Source organism: Crocodylus siamensis, chromosome 8 (assembly GCF_052110815.1).
Source record: "Crocodylus siamensis isolate JL-2025a chromosome 8, ASM5211081v1, whole genome shotgun sequence".
In the NCBI taxonomy this organism is placed as follows: Eukaryota; Metazoa; Chordata; order Crocodylia; family Crocodylidae; genus Crocodylus; species Crocodylus siamensis.
In genome coordinates this window covers 79,672,500-79,687,916 of record NC_143402.1, presented here as the reverse complement: position 1 = coordinate 79,687,916, position 15,417 = coordinate 79,672,500, and the positions used below count along the sequence as shown (strand labels likewise).

Here is a 15,417-nt window from a genome sequence, read left to right as displayed (position 1 = left end):
TGCCCGCGCCGCGCGGGGGGGCGGGGCGGGGCGGGGGCGCGCGGGCGGGGGCGGGGCGCCGCGCGGGCGGGGCGGGGCGGCCTGCGGACATGGAGCCGGGGCCGGAGCGCGGGTTCCGCGGGCGCCGCGCGCTCGTGACCGGGGCGGGCCGCGGCATCGGGCGGGCGGCGGCGGCGGCGCTGCGCCGGGCCGGGGCCGAGGTGGTGGCGCTGAGCCGGAGCGGGGCCGACCTGGAGAGCCTGGCGCGGGAGGTGAGCGCCGCCCCGGCCCCGGCCCCGCGCCGCCACCCGCCGCCCGCCGCCCGCTGCCCGCCGCCTCCCTCCCCGCAGTGCCCCGGCCTGGAGCCGCTGTGCGTGGACCTGGCGGACTGGGATGCGACGGCGGCGGCGCTGGCCCGCGCGGGGCCCGTGGACCTGCTGGTGAACAACGCGGCCGTGGCCCTGATCCAGCCCTTCCTGGACGTCACCCGCGACGCCTTCGACAGGTGGGGCCGGGCCGCAGCGAGGGCCCCCGCCCGGCAGAGCCCTGCGGTGCCCCGCGGTGCCCGGGGCTCTCGCTGCGGCCCGGCCCGCGCTGGGCGGGGGGCGCGTCCTCGTGCCCGGACTTTGCTCCGGCCTCGGGCCAAAGGCCTCGCCCCGCGCGGGCCGGGCAGCGGGCTCCGTGCGCGAGGGCAGATGCCCGGGGGCGGGGGCGGGGGCGGCGCGTTGGCGGCCAGGGCCCGCTCCCGAGCTCGGCGGGGCGAGCGGGTGAGGAATCTCCGCCCCCAGCAGTAGCGACATGTGGCCGGGACCCAGCGGGTGCCTCTCGGGGCCTGCGGCTGGAGCGGCCTGGTCCGTCTTGGAGCAGCTGCCCCGCGGCCGCTTGGATGTCGATGCACCGACCAGGGGCTGCTGCTGCCGGGGCTGGTCCTGCGGGAAGCACCGGCGGGGCTGCTCGCCCTGGGCAGCCGGCCCGTAGCCAGCCAGACCCAGCTTCACCCCCGGATCCTTGTGCTGGCTGAGCGGAGGCCTGAGGCACAAGTGCTGCCTGGGCTGCAGCTTCCCGCTCCACTGCAACCCTTCTTTCATCTGCCCTGATGTTCTGTAGGTCATTTGATGTGAACCTGCGCGCCGTGCTGCAAGTGTCCCAGGTGAGGATGGCTCCTGTGCAGGCCTGCATCAGGGAGCAAATTCTGTTGGGCCCAGGAAACAGCTATGCCAGGGGCTGCTGCATCCCCGTGGGCACCCGGGGGACATGAGCCCAAGGGGCAGCTGGATTAGCAGCTCCAAGTTGCGGGCTGGAGGCAATCTGGGGCCACACTAGAGTCCAGCTGGGCCCAGGTGCCTCATGCTCTGCATTGCAGATCGTGGCCCGGCAGCTGATCGCACGGGGGGCACCTGGAGCCATTGTGAACGTCTCCAGCCAGGCCTCCCACCGGGCTCTGCAGGGCCATGCTGTTTACTGTGAGCATCGCGGCACTGGGGCCTCTCCAGAGGCTGGGGAGGGGAGCATGTGGGCCCCCCCGGCCAGGCATCACCTCAGAGCCCCATCTGCTGCGACCGATTGCAGGTTCGACGAAGAGTGCTCTGGACATGCTGACCAAGATGATGGCGCTGGAACTGGGACCACACAAGGTAGAGGCTCCTGAGACGGGGTGGGGAGCAAGGGCAGCCCCTGAGGCCACACCGTCACGCTGCGCCCTGTGCTCTGCCCCAGATCCGCGTCAATGCCGTGAACCCCACCGTGGTGATGACCGACATGGGCCGCGTCAACTGGTCGGAGCCCCAGAAGGCTGGTGCCATGCTCAGCCGCATCCCGCTGGGGAGGTTTGCAGGTGGGTGGGGAAGGGGCTGCTGTCCCACTCAGCTGCACCCCCTGCTTAGCTTGTCAGCCCCACACAGGGGAGCGCCAAGTGCTGGTCGACCCCAGAGCCCTGGGAGCAGCTCACCTGGGAGAGCAAGGCCGGACGGAGCCCCCTCCTCTGCAGTTCTCCCCCAGGGCAGTGCAAAACTGGGTGGCACTCTCGGTCTCTTCACCCACACGTGCCAGCACTAGGAGGCAACAGCAAGCCGTGTCCTTGGCCTGTGTCTGCCCAGGGGCCACCCAGTACCAGGGGTCTGGGGCCCCAGGCCCAGCCAGTTCACTATCTCCGAGGAGGGTGCAGCGTTCCTCAGTCCAGGCCGGTCCTTGGAGCAGCCCAGGGTCTTCAGGCCCTCCCCTGCGCAGCCAGCGCATTCCCGTCCTGCTCCAACCGGTGCCTCCTCCCTCCAGAGGTCGATGACGTGGTGAACAGCATCCTCTTCCTGCTGAGCGACCAAAGCGCCATGACTACAGGCGCCCTCCTGCCTGTGGACGGGGGGTTCCTCGCCTCCTAGGCCAGGTGCTGCTGGCACCCATGGGCCAGGCCCCTGCCCCCCACCCCCAGCTTTCACCCCGTAGGTAGCACGAGATCGTGAACGATGGAGACCCCTGAGCCTCTGGACCGATGGCGTGGCACCGGCAGGGCAGAGATGCCACATCTGGCTTCTCCCCTCTCCCCGCATGCGGGAACGAAGCAGCCGCACTCCTCCATGGAGAATGTTTATTGTACCAAATAAGGCGCGGTCTCGTCACTCTACATGATGATCAGAAATGGGACCCATCTGCTCGCCCCCCCACCCCCCACCCCACTGCGCCCCACACCCTCCTCCTCCTCGGGGATGGGGAGATGCTCCCAGACTCACTGCCTCCCACTGGGCTTTGGGTAGGAAAGACAAAGGCTCCAACCTCAGCCCTGCCCTGCAGAGACCGGGTGGGCGCGGGAGGCAGGCCTTGTGGAGCACCCTGTGGTGTCCATGCCCAGTGGGTGGTGCAGGGCTGTTTCGCTTAGTCCTGCTAGCGTGTAGCACCCAATAAAGCACCTCCATAGCTCGTTCTCCAGCCTCTGGGCTCCCATCTGTCCTTGCCCTGCCCAGAGCAGTCGCTGGGTTCCCACCACTGCGGTTGGCACATCTGACCTCTTGCACCAGCCTGGCAAGGACCAGCCGCGGTGGGCTGGGAGAAGAAGCCCCGCTCCCCAGGTGGTGCTTCTGGGGAGCGGGTGTCTCAGCCCCTCCCGGGCATAGAGTCAGAAAGCCCCGCGGCCCAGGGAGCTGCCCTGCCTGCCAGGGGCTGTGCCGCCCCCCTGCTCACTTCCCGCCCCCACTGCCCCTTCACATCAACACTGACGTTAACTCGAGACATTAAAAAACACTGACTTCGTACATGATGAAGGGCCCTGCACATCGCAGCCCCGCGGCTGGGCCAGGCGAGGCCGCGCCACGCTGCACCCTCAGAACACCGTGCACTTCTTGCCGGGCTTCTTGACAGGTGGCGGGCAGAGCACGGCACGAATGGCCTCGTCGAACACCGTCTTCAGGCCCCGCTGCGTCAGGGCTGAGCACTCCAGGTACTTCACTGACCCTGTGAGCAGAGAGCTCCAGCTCAACTGCGCGCCCAGCCAGGGCCCCGTGCCACTCCTGCCCCCACCTCTGCACCAGGTGCCCCTGACATACCAATCTCCCGCGCCATGGCCAAGCCCTGAGGGTAGGTGATGGGGGCCAGCTTCTTATCCCGCAGCCGCTCGATGGTGTCCTTGTCATCCCGCAAGTCCAGCTTGGTGCCCACCAGGATGATGGGCGTGTTGGGGCAGTGGTGCCGGACCTCTGGGTACCACTGAAACAGAAGAGCCCAGTGAGATACGGCAGAAGCAGCCACAAGGACGCTGCGAGGCACAGCTGGCCAGGGCACGGGGCTGGGGGCGCCAGTAGCAGACGGTGCAGGCGACGTGCTGATCTTCAGGGCTGGTGCCGGTGGAGATGCAGGGGGAGCCCACACAGGGCACTGGCAATAGCTGGGGCACCTGCCTGCCTGCATGCAAAGCTCCCCAGCTTCCTTGGGCCCCAGGACATGGGCTCCAGTGGGCACATCGCAGGGTGCAGGGCAGGCCAGGCACCTCCCCACCTGCTGCCTTTTGCAAAGGTGAGGAGGGGACAAGCTTGTGCTGGTGGCGCCGATCACAGCCCACACGCACGCCTGCGAGCCCTGGGTCCAGCCCTGCCTCCCAGGGGCAGGGTCCATGCTGGCTCCACCCCGACCCCAATGGGCAGCGCGTTACCTTGGCGCGGACGTTCTCGAAGGAGGCCGGGCTCACCAGGGAGAAGCAGATCAAGAACACGTCCTGCGGGGGGGACAGGCAGGATTCAGACAGCAGCCGCCAGGAGCGCAGGTGGCGAGACACCCCTCGCCTGTTAAAGGGCTCAGAATAACTCAGAGGGAGCAGCCGTGGGTGTGTGGCACTGCCCCGGTGTGGATCCGAGGGCTGCGCCTCCTGCCCCAAGCGCTGCGCAGCTCCCCGCCCCGGCAGCCCAGGCCAGAGCCAGGGGAACGCCCGGCCACGGCCACGGCCACGGCCACGGCCACGGCCACGCCAGGCAGGCAGGGCTCACGGCTGCAGCCCCCACAAACTCTGCGGTGCCTCTGCAGGAATCAGGAGCAAACCAGCCCCAGGCCCAGGCGCGCACTCACGGTCTGGGGGTAGGAGAGGGGCCGCAGCCGGTCGTAGTCCTCCTGCCCGGCCGTGTCCCACAGCCCCAGGTTCACCGGCTTCCCGTCCACCATGACGTTGGCAGAGTAGTTGTCGAACCTGCGGAGCACAGCGCGGTCGGGCCGGGCCGGGCGGGGGGCCGCCCCGCGCCGCCCCGCCCCGCCCCGCCCGGCCCCGCACTCACACCGTGGGGATGTACTCCCCGGGGAAGGCGTTGGTCGTGTAGCTGATGAGCAGGCAGGTCTTGCCCACGGCGCTGCGGACGGGAGGAGGCGCTGGAGGCGGCCGCAGGGGCTCGGCCCCGGGCGGGGCGGGGGCGCTGCCCGACGGCCTTTGTGGCGGGGACCGGCCGGACGCACGTGCGGGGAGGCCGCCCCCCCGGCGCTGCCCGCACCCGTCCTGGCGCCGCCGGCGCTCGCCGCCGCCCCCGGGCCGGTCCCGCGGCCCCGGCCCATCCCCGCGCCGCCGCCGCCGCCTCCCTCTGCCCGCCCCGCGTCACCCCGGCCCGGCCGCAGTCACGCACCCGTCGCCCACCACCACACACTTGATCGCCTGCATCTGCCCCGGGTGCGGCGCCGCCGCGAATCCGCCGCAGTGACGGACGGCGCCGGGCGGGGCCGAGCCGCGCGCAGCCGAGCGCCCTGCGGGGGGGCCAGACACCGGCGGCGGCCCCCGCCCCGCCCCCCGCCGGTCCTCGTGCGGCTGCACCGCCCCGGGGCCGGCGCGTCACCGCTCCACGGCAAGGGCTCCTCCCGGGCCCCGCCGGTGCCCCAGCCCAGCTCAACCCCTCACCCCGCGGGGGAACGGCCCCCCCGGCCCCAGCCGCCGTCATGGTGAGAAACGGGCACGCTGCAAAAGCTCTTTATTTCAAAGCCCAGCCTGTAGCACAAGCCTCCAGCCCCACACGCCCCGCCGCGGCGGAGGGGCAGATGCTTCATTCACAACTCTGCCTCGCACCATGAATTTGCACAAACCCGCTCACCCTCACCCCCACCTGCTGCACGAGGGGCCTGTTCTGGGAGCTCCGCCCAGCCCTCCCCTGAAATCCCAGCACCAGAAGGAGGGCAAGACTCTCCCTTGCGCCTTGTCACTGGCCTGCAAGAAACCAGCATCCCCTGGCTCCATGGCATGTGGCTGGGCCCCCAGCTCAAGGCACAAGACCTAGCACATAAGAGCACGATGCTGCACTTCGTTCCCTACAGCTTGTCATTGGGAAGGGGCAGCACAACCCTTCATGTGCAGGATGAGCCTGGATGCCACTCGGAGCGGGGGCCAGGCGTCCCGATTCCCACCGTGACTGCCACCTAACACCCCAGCCCTTAGGGCCTGCACCCCGCCTTGCACGCTGCTCCTGGCTGGTGGGGGGCGGAAAAAGCCCAGGGAGCACAGGGCCAAGCTTTCCTGTGCAACAGCCCTGGCCCCGGGCCGTGCAGCAGATCCAGGAGGAAGTGGCACCATTCATCATGCTGAAGGTCCGGCCAGCTCCAGGAGGGGGGCAAAGGGAGCAGCACTCAGGCCAGCAGCAGAATCTGGACATGGCTGAGGGGAGCCAGGGTCACCACTTGTGCCCTAGAGGAGCCAAACCCCACTGAGCAGCCAGCCCCCTCGGGATGGGGGCTGTGCCGGGACTGCTCACCCCGTTCGACGGTAGCGCCACAGGCGCCTGGTCACTTCCTGGGGCTGAGGGTGCCCAGCGGGGACCCCTGCACATAGGCCAGGATGGCGTTCTGAAGGAAGCTGGCACGCTGTGCCTCCTCCTCCCTCATCCGGGAGATCTCTGCTTCCTTGGTCCGCAGCCTCTCCAGGAGAGCGGCCATCTCCCCTTCCTTGTCTAGCAGGGCCTCACGGTGGTTGCTGGACAGCACTGTGCAGGGAGAAGGACCCATCAGCTTGGGGAGGGGGCTGCCTGCTGCAGGGTGGCGGAGGCAGAGCACAGCACGCACACCTGCTGGACAGGCTGCCAGCAGACCCAGGCTGCTGCTGGAAGGAGTCTGAGCCCTGCAGGCTAGGACCAGGGCCAGAACGGCCGACACTGGGCTGATCTGAGCCTGGGCCCTGGAGCAGGGTCCTAGGCACCTGTGGGAGCTCCAGTGGGGTCCAGGTCCCTGAGGTTTGCAGAGCAGGAGGGAGCGAGCAACCAAGTGAGGACAGGGGAAGCCATCAGCCCCCCGGGGAGAGGGTACACTTATCACACCGCCCTGCGCCCCCATCACCTTTCATCTGCCGCTCCAAGGCTGCAATCTTCTCCCGCAGCCCTTCCTGAGCTGTCTGCTCGGCCTGCAGGCGCCCAACCTGCTCCTGCAGCTCCACGCGTACCTTGTTCACCTCTGCCACCTTCTCCTGCTCCTTGCTGCTCAGGTCCTGGTGCATTGGACAGACAGTGAGATGGCAGCGCATGCTTGCCTCCACTCTACACCCAGTGCCCCTGCCCCAGTACCTGCTGCAGCTCCTCCACCCGCCGCTGAAGACTCTCCACCTGCAGGCTCAGCTGGCTGGCCCTGGCCTGGGCCTCCCCGACTGCCTGCTTCTGCTGCAAGCAGCAGCCCTGGGCCTCATCACGTGACTGCATCATCAGCCGTAGCTTCTCCTCCAGGTGCTCCAGCCGCTGTTGCTGTGGAGCACCAGGTCAGAGAAGAGATGCGTCTTCCTTGGGCCTCATGAGATGGCCCTCCCCTGCCTGCCCCAAGCCTCGCCAGGGGGTGGTGCTCTGGTGGAGGAGTAGCCTTCCACCCCAGACACGAAAGCAGGGCCCTGGGGGCACGTGGGAACACCCATGGGCGAGGGCACTAATGCCTGCCCCAGCATTTACGCTCTGCCTCAAGGTCTGCTTCTGTGGGATGCATTCTCCTTCCCTTCCTGGCCCACAGGGCTGTACACTAGCACTGGGCATGAACAACCAGCACTGCACTCCCCCAAATGCTGCCATGCCTCACAGGACAAGCATGTGCATGCCTGTTAAGCTTTCCCATCATGGAAGAAAAGCTGCTGGAAGAAGCTTGGGCCACGAGCAAGTCTCCTCTCAGCCTGTACTGGGAACTGGTCTTGCTGCCATCTCATGAAGGCCCAAGCCTGACAGCTAGACATGCTACATGCAGCAGCACATGCAGGCTGGGATGTGCCTGGCTGAAGAGCACCTGCAAGACCTACCAGAGCCACTTCTGTGCAGAATAGGCCAGAAGGTGCTGAGCCAGTGGGGACAGGGTCAGGAGTCAGCTTTGTGCAAATGCCCCAGGGCTTCCCCCTCCCCTTTTTCCCACTGCAAGCTCAACAGCCTGAGCTGGGCAGGGTCCCCACCAGCTCCCTGAGGGCAAGAGGTCACGGCCTCACCTCTTCCAGCCTGGCCTGGCTCCGGGCTCTGATCAACTCCTCCTCTGCCTGGCCTCGTTCCACAAGCGCTGCAGCTTTGACCCGACTCAGCTCCTGTCTCAAGTGCAGAAGATGCATCATTCCAGCCAGCAGGAGCCACAACTCTGCCACGCTGGGCAGCAGTGAGCAGTCTCAGCTACAGCTGCATGGGGGCTGAGTGAAAGTGGGGCAGGGAACAAAAGGCTTTGCCTCCCTGGGTCACTGGCATCTATTTCACAGAGCAGTTCCAAGGTGCGTGTGCGTGTGGGGGGGAGGGGACAGAGAGCAGGGGCTGCTAGGCTAACTACTCCTGCATCACCCACCTTCCCCTCACCCACGAGAATAGGCTGGGCAATTGACCCCTTGCAGATCAGGCCCCTGCCACCTAGACACTCCCAACAGCTCCAAGGCCAAAGAACTAAGGCTCAGAGGAGCTGGCAGCCTTGGAGCAGATCTCCCAACAGCTGTGTGCACACATCTTCCTGGGGTCAGCCACACACAGCAGCCCTCGGCTGCACTCTCTGGACACATGGACCCGGCACAGATGTTTTCATAACGCCCCTTTCCTTAGCCAGCACATGGGAATGTGCTGCGATGCCAACAGGAAGGCTGACTAAGGCTGCCAGTGCCCCTCCCCTCCCTTCCCCCCTGCCTCTAGCTTCCCCCAGGGACAGTGCTGGGAAGCTGTTGGGGCCCCTTGTGACTATACTGGCCATGGCACTGCCACTGCTTCCCAAGACCTGTGCCCAGAGTGCCGGCTCACCTCTTCCAGCCCAATGCGGACAGCCTCCAGCCGCTGGATGCGCTCCTGCATGGAGCGCTCGCTCGCCTCCATGTGCTGCGTCATGTGGTCCACCTGTAAAGCAGGGGCCACCCCAGGCCTCCAGTGATACCCCACAGCCTTGCCTGCCCATGCACAGGGAGGGACACATGCCTCCCCACCAACTACTGACAGGAGCAAACAGGCCCCTTCATGCCCCAAAACAGGGCACCACAGCATGGCTGAGAGCCAACTACCTATGCACAGATGAGATGAGGCAGGGGGCACGTGCTGTTGGGGAGCTCAGCTTGCCCCTACGGGGAGTGACTCTCAGCAAAATCAGGCACAAGCAAGGGCCTGTTGCACAGCTGGGATGGGGCAAACTTCCCCAACACGGCCAGCGCTACGATCTCACCTCTTTCTGCCGAAGGGACTCCACATCATCAAGGCCCTGCTTGAACCTCCTCTTCTCCATGTCCAGGCGTTCTGCGGGTTCAAGGTGCCCATCACCAACCGCAGCCTCCCTAGTGCAGGCTTGGGTCACGGGGCAACATCTCCTTACAAGCCCTGGAGCACTGGTCCTGGGCTCTGAGGCCCCTGGGCCAGGCTACCTGGCCCCACACTCACCCTCGGCCTTCACAGCCCGCAGCCTCAGATCCGCTACTGTATTGGTCAAGTCCTGCTTCAACTGGAAGAGCTGGTCCTGCTGGGCCTTGCTCCGCCGCTCAAGCTCATCCACCTGCAAGGACACCCACAAGAGCAGCTGAACACAGCCATGCAGGGCTAGTGGCTGGAGATGCAGGAGGGGATCTGGAGCCCAAGCAGCAGCCCCGGGACAACCCTGCTGCCCACACTGGCCCAAGCACACTCGCCTACCTGGTTCCTCAGAAGCAGGTTTTTCTCGTTGGCAGCAGACAGGTCCCGGAGAAGCTTCATTTCCCGATCAGCTGCTTCCTGCCAGTGCAAGATGTGCCAGTCCCTGTTTCCTGATGCCCAGCCCAAATCCTGTACCCTTCCTCTGGTCACATCAGATCCCACAGCCCCTGCAGGCCTGCTCTGGCCACTGTTACCCTCATCCTCTGCCCATACCTCTGTCCTGCAAAGCCCAGGCATGGCCCACCTGCCCACACACCCAGCCCTTCCTGCCCACCTGCTTCTGCTGCTGGAGATCCTTTGCCTGGCGCTCGGCCATGGTGGCCTGCTCCTGCTTGGCAGTGCTCAGCAGCTCCCCCAGGTCATGCACCTTCTGCTCGGACAGTGCCAGGGCAGCTTCTGCCATCTGCAACCTGCAGAGTGGAGAGCAAGGCAGAGGTCTGACCTCAACCCATCTCCCAGATACAGTCAAAGCTCAACGTGGGCCAGGATAACCCAACAGCAACACAGGAACAGCCCAGGCAGGGCTGTCCAGAGCCTCCCCAGCTCAGCCTTAGCTCATGATACTCCCAGGACAATTGTGAACACTGTTACGCTGTGGGGCTCAACTCTGACAAGGTCCTTGTGCACTGGCATCCAGGCTGAGGCCTCAGTGAATGAAAGAACATCAGCACAGAACCACCCTCTTGCTGACAGACTTCCATGAGACCAGTGGTGCAGCCAACCAATAAGCCGCTCCCACGGTCAAGTCAGAGGGTGTGCACAGGCCGGCATTCCTGCAGCTGACACCCCCAGCGGCACCCAAGAACCTTTTGCCCAGCCTCCAATACAGGAGATGGACTGTGACAGTTTCCACAGCAGTCTTTAGCCCGTGCTGGGTCTCCCACAAGGTTTTTAGAAAGCCTGAGGGAGCTGCTCGCCCCCTCCACCATGCAGCCATGCTGCTTTAGAAACCAAAGGGGTCACACGTGGTCTCCCGCTCCTGGCAGTCCTGCCTGAGCTGCCAGCAGCTGTGCCAGTGGAAAGGCCGCCCAGACGCTCTCCTCATACTTGGCCTTCAGTGAATTCACGATGGAGTGCCGCTCTGCCAGGGCCTCTTGGAGCTGCCCAACCCGCGCTGATGACTGCCTGAGTTGGGGCAAGAGGAGAGAGCTGGTGTTTGGGAGGGAGCCAGGCACCCCAGCCGCCACTGTAAGGGCTAGTCCGGCCCCTAGGGAAGAAAGAAATCAGGGGCTCACTGACCTGCTGCTCCTGGTTATTTCTTCCCTCTGTTTGTCTATGGTGTCCATCAAATTCAGAAACTGTAACCAGAGACATGCACTGATGACACTGAGGCAACCAACACGGGTTCATCAGTGGCAGGTTCTGTCAGACCAACCTGGTGGCCTTTTATGATCAGATCACCAGATCATTAGATGCAGGGGTAGCAGTGGACATCATCTTCCTGGACTTCCCAAAGGCTTTCGACACTGTCTCTCACCCCGTTCTCATTAAGGAACTGGGGGGCTGTGGTGTAGACACCCACACAGTCAAATGGGTCCCCAACTGGCTGGAGGGCCGCACCCAGAGGGTGATAGTAAATGGGTCCTTCTCAACCTGGAAGGACGTGGGCAGTGGGGTCCCCCAGGGCTCGGTCCTCGGGCCCGCGCTGTTCAACATCTTCATCAGCGACTTGGACAAGGGGATAAAAAGCACCCTGTCCAAATTTGCTGATGACACTAAGCTGTGGGGGGACGTGGGCACATGGAAGGATGCAACAGGCTACAATCGGACCTAGACAGGTTACAAGGGTGGGCGGACGAGAATAGGAAGGGTTTCAACACAGACAAGTGCAAGGTGATGCACCTCGGGAGGAACAACCGGCACCACACCTACAGGTTGGGGAACTCCCCTCTTGTCAGCACGGAGGTGGAAAAGGATCTGGGGGTCATCATTGACTCCAAGATGAACATGGGCCGGCAGTGTGGGGAGGCAGTCAGAAAGGCCAACCGCACTTTTTCCTGCATTCACAGATGCATCTCGAGCAGGTCCAGGGAGGTGATCCTCCCCCTCTATGCGGCACCGGTCAGTCCGCAGCTGGAGTATTGCGTCCAGTTCTGGGCGCCGCACTTCAAGAGAGATGTCAACAGCATGGAGAGGGTCCAGAGGAGGCCGCTCATATGATCAGGGGACAACAGGGCAGGCCCTATGAGGAGAGGCGATGGGACCTGAACCTGTTCAGCCTCCACAAGGGAAGGCTGAGGGGGATCTTGTGGCCTGTTATAAACTAATCAGGGGGGGATCAGCAGGCATTGGGGGAGTCACTGTTCCCCCGAGCACCGCCAGGAGTGACCAGGAATAACGGTCACAAGCTGGCAGAGGGTAGGTTTAGGTTAGATATCAGGAGGCACTACTTCACGGTCAGGGCGGCTAGGGTCTGGAACCAACTTCCAAGAGAGGTGGTGCAGGCTCCTACCCTGGGGGTGTTTAAGAGGAGGTTAGATGAACATCTTGCTGGGGTCATTTGACCCCAGTATTCTTTCCTGCCATGGCAGGGGTTCGGACTAGATGATCTGCTCAGGTCCCTTCCGACCCTAGAAACTATGAAACCATGAAGTGTGGGCTCAGGCCACTTAAACCTGCCTCCATTCCCTATCTCAGGGGCAGGGAGGGGTCCCAGACGGCCTTTCACAAGTAGCCAAGCTGGAATCCAGATGGGCAAGGGCTTCACCACCAGCTCCAGCCAGGGCACCCAGCCACGGCAGTGTCTCAGGTGCTCAGGAGTGCAGTTGGGGAGAGGGAGTGAAAGTTGGGTTAACTGCTCCATGACCTCCCAGTGGGAGGGAGACCCAGAGGGATGCAGACAGCCCCCGGGAGGAGCTAGAGCGAAGGTGTCTAACTGAACTGTCACAGACCTGCCCCAGGGGTGCTGATCCCTCCCCCTATGCTGTGTGCTCGCTGCAAAGGTGAATGTAGCACACCCACATAACCAGAGCTCAGGCCTCATGTGACAGTTCACGTCACCAGACAACTGCACGGAGATGCTGGTAGGACACCCGGGCTCCGCAGTGCCCCAGCCCAGGTACAAGAAGATGTTTACCTGCTTGGCCTTCTCCTCCTTCAGGCTCAGGACCTCCTTGCTGAGCACGTGGGTCCGGCTCTGGTTCTCAGCAAGGATGCTCTGGCGGTCCTGGTTGTGGTCCATGGCTTGCTCTGAGTTAGACAGGGCAGGAGTGAGTGTGAACATTTCCATGCCAAGAGCAGCCAGAGCATCTGCAGAGGGGCAATGACTAGGGCACGAAGTGGTTGCAGGAACCCTTGTGAGGCTGAGGCGACACCCTGCAGCACCCAAGTTTGGGAAACATTCTCCCTCATTGCCAGGGTGCTGCTTATGGGGAGTAGGGCATACTATGCACAGAGCCCAGCAACCAACCCACTCTGCTGCAAGCCCAGTGCTGCTTACCCACAGCCTTCAGGATGTCGCTGGGGACATTGTTTCCTGCCAGCTCGAGGCGCTGCAGGGTCCTGTTGCTGTGCAGGCAGTTCAGCAGTGCTCGGCCGCCCAGGAGTCCCACGTTGTTCCAGCGCAGATCTAGGGTGGAGCAGAGCAGAGCATCACCACAGAGTCACTGCCGGCCCCAGGCGCCTACAGCTGGCCCCAGGCACCGTGCTGTGCTGCTCCGGCCTGCAGGGCCAGACCCACCCAGGGGCTGCAGCCCAAAACCCCAGCCCATGGCGTACACCAGCACAGAGAGAAGCAGAGGCAGAGCCTACAGGACCCCTTTTCCCTCCCAAGAGCCAGCCAAACACACCCAGCCAGGCCAAAGTGTGTGCTGCACCACATGCAGCAGGGACAAGAATGGCTCTTACCCAGCTCCTGCAGGCTAGAGTTGCCCTTCAGCGCAGCAGCCAGCTCCCCTGCACCCTCGTGGTTGATCTGATTGTTGCGCAGGTCCAGGCGCTGCAGGGAGCGGTTGGTGCTCAGCCCCTGGCAGAAGAGCAAGAAGCCTTCCTCCCACACGCCCAGGCTGTTCCACTCCAGGACCAGGCTAAGGGGAAGGGACACCCCAGGCTGGGCTCAGTCTGTGGCCCGAGGGGCAGCCCCTTTGGCCTCCTGCTGCCACAGGGAAGGGGCAGTCCAGCCCCATGCAGGATCCAGCATCCAGCATCCACACTCGCAGGCCCAGCCCAGCCAAGAGAGGAGGCCCTGAAAAAAAGCAACCCTGCCCACGCCCTCCCGAACACCCCCCGCCTTTCTACTGGAGCATGGGGAGCAGGGAACTATGCCTCTTACTTCTGGATGGATTTGTTCTGCTGGAGAAGTTTCCCCAAGGCCTCGGCGCCCACGGCTTGCAGGTTGTTCCCCTGGAACAGGTACCCCAGTGAGTGGCCTGACAAGCCCACATGCCCTCCCCCCACTGACATCCTACGTGACACCAGGCTGGCAGGGGCTGGGGCCCCTGGGCAATGCTTGTCCCAGCCCTGGGCTTTGGCACAGATGCACCCACTGGCACCAGCAGCCATGCAGAGAGAGCACCACCTGCCCAGCCTCCCTGTGCCAGGAGCGCTGTCCACACAGTGCTGGAGCCCCTGCCCCACTGAACCACAGGCAAGACGCAACCTTCCTCTTAACACCCCAAGCTGCTCACACCATAAACCGTGAGCCGATACAATCAAAACCACAGTTTGTACTAGAAAGTGTGCTGAGCACTAAGCTCCGCACAGCCAGAGCCCCAGGGAGAGACCCAGCACAGGGTCCCTGTGGGGGGCCGGGGCCATCAGGGCTCTTCCTCCAAAGTCCCACCGTCTGCTCCTCCAGCCTCTGCCCACCACCCCCTCGGTTCAGCAGCTAAGGCTCATGCTCATACTAGCTCAAGCTAAATCCAGCAAACTCACCTTCAAGTCCAAGGATTTTACAGTTGTGTTAGAGCAAAGTCCGTGCAGCAAAAGCTTGGCACCTGCGACAGAGAAGGTGTTGTATCCCGCCAGGGCTGCAAGCCCCTTCCTGGCCACATGGATGTCAGCGAATACCCCCGGGCAGGCACAGCCCAGAACTGCCAAGCCGCAGCAGAGACGCAGCTTGCTCGGCCGGCACGTCTGCGCCAGAGACGACCGGCCTCACTTCGCACCAAGCCAAGCCATGGAGCCCAGATACACCTCCCATGGCCACGGCCCTGGGACAGCAGCAGCAGGAGACCCCTACATTGCCCCGCAGGCAGCGTGGTCGCAACCCGGCTGCTGCTGCCCCAGGGATCCCCGGGGCAAGCTTGAGGGGGACTGTGGGAGACCCCGACTACAACCGCTCGCTGCGGCCCGGCCCGGCCCTGGAACCTCGCTCTCCCACGCAGCAGCGGCCGTAGCCGGAGCCGTGCTGCCCCTTTGCCCCGGGCCCGGTCGGCCGACGGCAGCGCACACCTTCGTCGCCCAGCATGCAGTCGGCCAGCGCCAGCGCGGGGAAGGGCGCGGCGTCGCGCAACAGCCGGCCCAGGGCGCCGCACGTGTCCCGCGACAGGCTCTGCGCCGCCAGGTCCAGGCCAGCGCCCGCCCGCGCGCGCAGCTGCTGCACAACGCTCTGCTGCGGCTCCGCGCCGCCCTCCCGGCACAGCCGAGCGTAGGCCGCAGCCCAGCCGCCCGCCTCCATGGCCCCGGGCCCGCGCCCAGGGACGCGGCACCCGGGCGGCAGTACGCGCCGGTAACCAGGAAGAGCGGGGCATGCTGGGAGCTGTAGTGGGGCGGCGCCGCGAGGTATGCCGGGAGGCGTGGTGCAGAGGCCTAGCGCAGCCCCACCTCTACAGAGGCCCCGGGGCCCACTGTGGGGGCAGGAAAAGGGGTCGGAAGACGCCTTGCGGAAGCGGCGCGGCGAGACCCCGAGCCACGCAGCCTCCCCACTCCCGTAGCAGCCTGGCTACACGGCCTA

General features: G+C 64.8%; 3 protein-coding genes across 7 annotated transcripts; 1 reads left to right on the top strand and 2 right to left on the bottom strand.

Annotated features, from left to right (window-relative positions):
• Window positions 1–62: 62 nt before the first annotated feature.
• Window positions 63–2,893, top strand: DCXR (dicarbonyl and L-xylulose reductase). Its single transcript, XM_090059530.1, has 7 exons — window positions 63–251; window positions 330–484; window positions 1,087–1,129; window positions 1,343–1,442; window positions 1,549–1,613; window positions 1,696–1,813; window positions 2,251–2,893. Exons 1-7 carry the CDS (start codon window positions 90–92, stop codon window positions 2,352–2,354), a joined length of 747 nt encoding a protein of 248 aa, XP_089915656.1. The 5' UTR covers window positions 63–89; the 3' UTR covers window positions 2,355–2,893.
• Window positions 2,894–3,031: 138 nt separating this feature from the next.
• On the bottom strand, window positions 3,032–5,248 carry RAC3 (Rac family small GTPase 3). 3 transcript variants are annotated; one of them, XM_090059531.1, is made up of 6 exons: window positions 5,067–5,247; window positions 4,728–4,799; window positions 4,525–4,642; window positions 4,115–4,177; window positions 3,513–3,672; window positions 3,032–3,420 (listed from the first exon to the last, which is right to left on the bottom strand). In XM_090059531.1, the coding sequence occupies exons 1-6, from the start codon at window positions 5,099–5,101 to the stop codon at window positions 3,290–3,292; spliced, it is 579 nt and encodes a 192-aa protein (XP_089915657.1). In that variant the 5' UTR covers window positions 5,102–5,247; the 3' UTR covers window positions 3,032–3,289. The 3 variants fall into 3 exon arrangements, with proteins under 3 accessions (XP_089915657.1, XP_089915658.1, XP_089915659.1); XM_090059532.1 differs by having other exon boundaries at window positions 5,088–5,241; XM_090059533.1 differs by lacking the exon at window positions 4,728–4,799 and having other exon boundaries at window positions 5,067–5,248.
• On the bottom strand, window positions 4,741–15,340 carry LRRC45 (leucine rich repeat containing 45). Of its 3 annotated transcripts, none has more exons than XM_090059501.1 (18): window positions 14,916–15,340; window positions 14,397–14,458; window positions 13,795–13,865; window positions 13,371–13,549; window positions 12,964–13,092; window positions 12,601–12,713; window positions 10,764–10,822; window positions 10,572–10,649; window positions 9,799–9,934; window positions 9,525–9,602; window positions 9,276–9,387; window positions 9,064–9,134; window positions 8,652–8,744; window positions 7,871–7,963; window positions 6,981–7,154; window positions 6,757–6,904; window positions 6,180–6,407; window positions 4,741–4,799 (listed from the first exon to the last, which is right to left on the bottom strand). In XM_090059501.1, the coding sequence occupies exons 1-17, from the start codon at window positions 15,139–15,141 to the stop codon at window positions 6,211–6,213; spliced, it is 2,019 nt and encodes a 672-aa protein (XP_089915627.1). In that variant the 5' UTR covers window positions 15,142–15,340; the 3' UTR covers window positions 4,741–4,799; window positions 6,180–6,210. The 3 variants fall into 3 exon arrangements, with proteins under 3 accessions (XP_089915627.1, XP_089915626.1, XP_089915625.1); XM_090059500.1 differs by lacking the exon at window positions 4,741–4,799 and adding an exon at window positions 5,389–6,082; XM_090059499.1 differs by lacking the exon at window positions 4,741–4,799 and having other exon boundaries at window positions 5,389–6,407.
• Between the last annotated feature and the right edge of the window lie 77 nt (window positions 15,341–15,417).

Bases quoted from the DNA above. Each gene is read 5' to 3' on its own strand.
- DCXR (XM_090059530.1), top strand. From the start codon at position 90: ATGGAGCCGGGGCCGGAGCGCGGGTTCCGCGGGCGCCGCGCGCTCGTG. The intron at 1,130-1,342 runs GTGAGGATGGCT...TCTGCATTGCAG, and splicing joins CCGTGCTGCAAGTGTCCCAG to ATCGTGGCCCGGCAGCTGAT. The intron at 1,814-2,250 runs GTGGGTGGGGAA...TCCTCCCTCCAG, and splicing joins CCCGCTGGGGAGGTTTGCAG to AGGTCGATGACGTGGTGAAC.
- RAC3 (XM_090059531.1), bottom strand. From the start codon at position 5,101: ATGCAGGCGATCAAGTGTGTGGTGGTGGGCGACGG. The intron at 4,178-4,524 runs GTGAGTGCGCGC...TCCCCCCCGCAG, and splicing joins CCCTCTCCTACCCCCAGACC to GACGTGTTCTTGATCTGCTT. The intron at 3,421-3,512 runs GTATGTCAGGGG...CTCTGCTCACAG, and splicing joins GGCCATGGCGCGGGAGATTG to GGTCAGTGAAGTACCTGGAG.
- LRRC45 (XM_090059501.1), bottom strand. From the start codon at position 15,141: ATGGAGGCGGGCGGCTGGGCTGCGGCCTACGCTCGGCTGTGCCGGGAG. The intron at 8,745-9,063 runs GTGAGATCGTAG...CCTGCTTTACAG, and splicing joins AGTCCCTTCGGCAGAAAGAG to GTGGACCACATGACGCAGCA. The intron at 6,408-6,756 runs GTGATGGGGGCG...CTCCCTGCACAG, and splicing joins CTTGGAGCGGCAGATGAAAG to TGCTGTCCAGCAACCACCGT.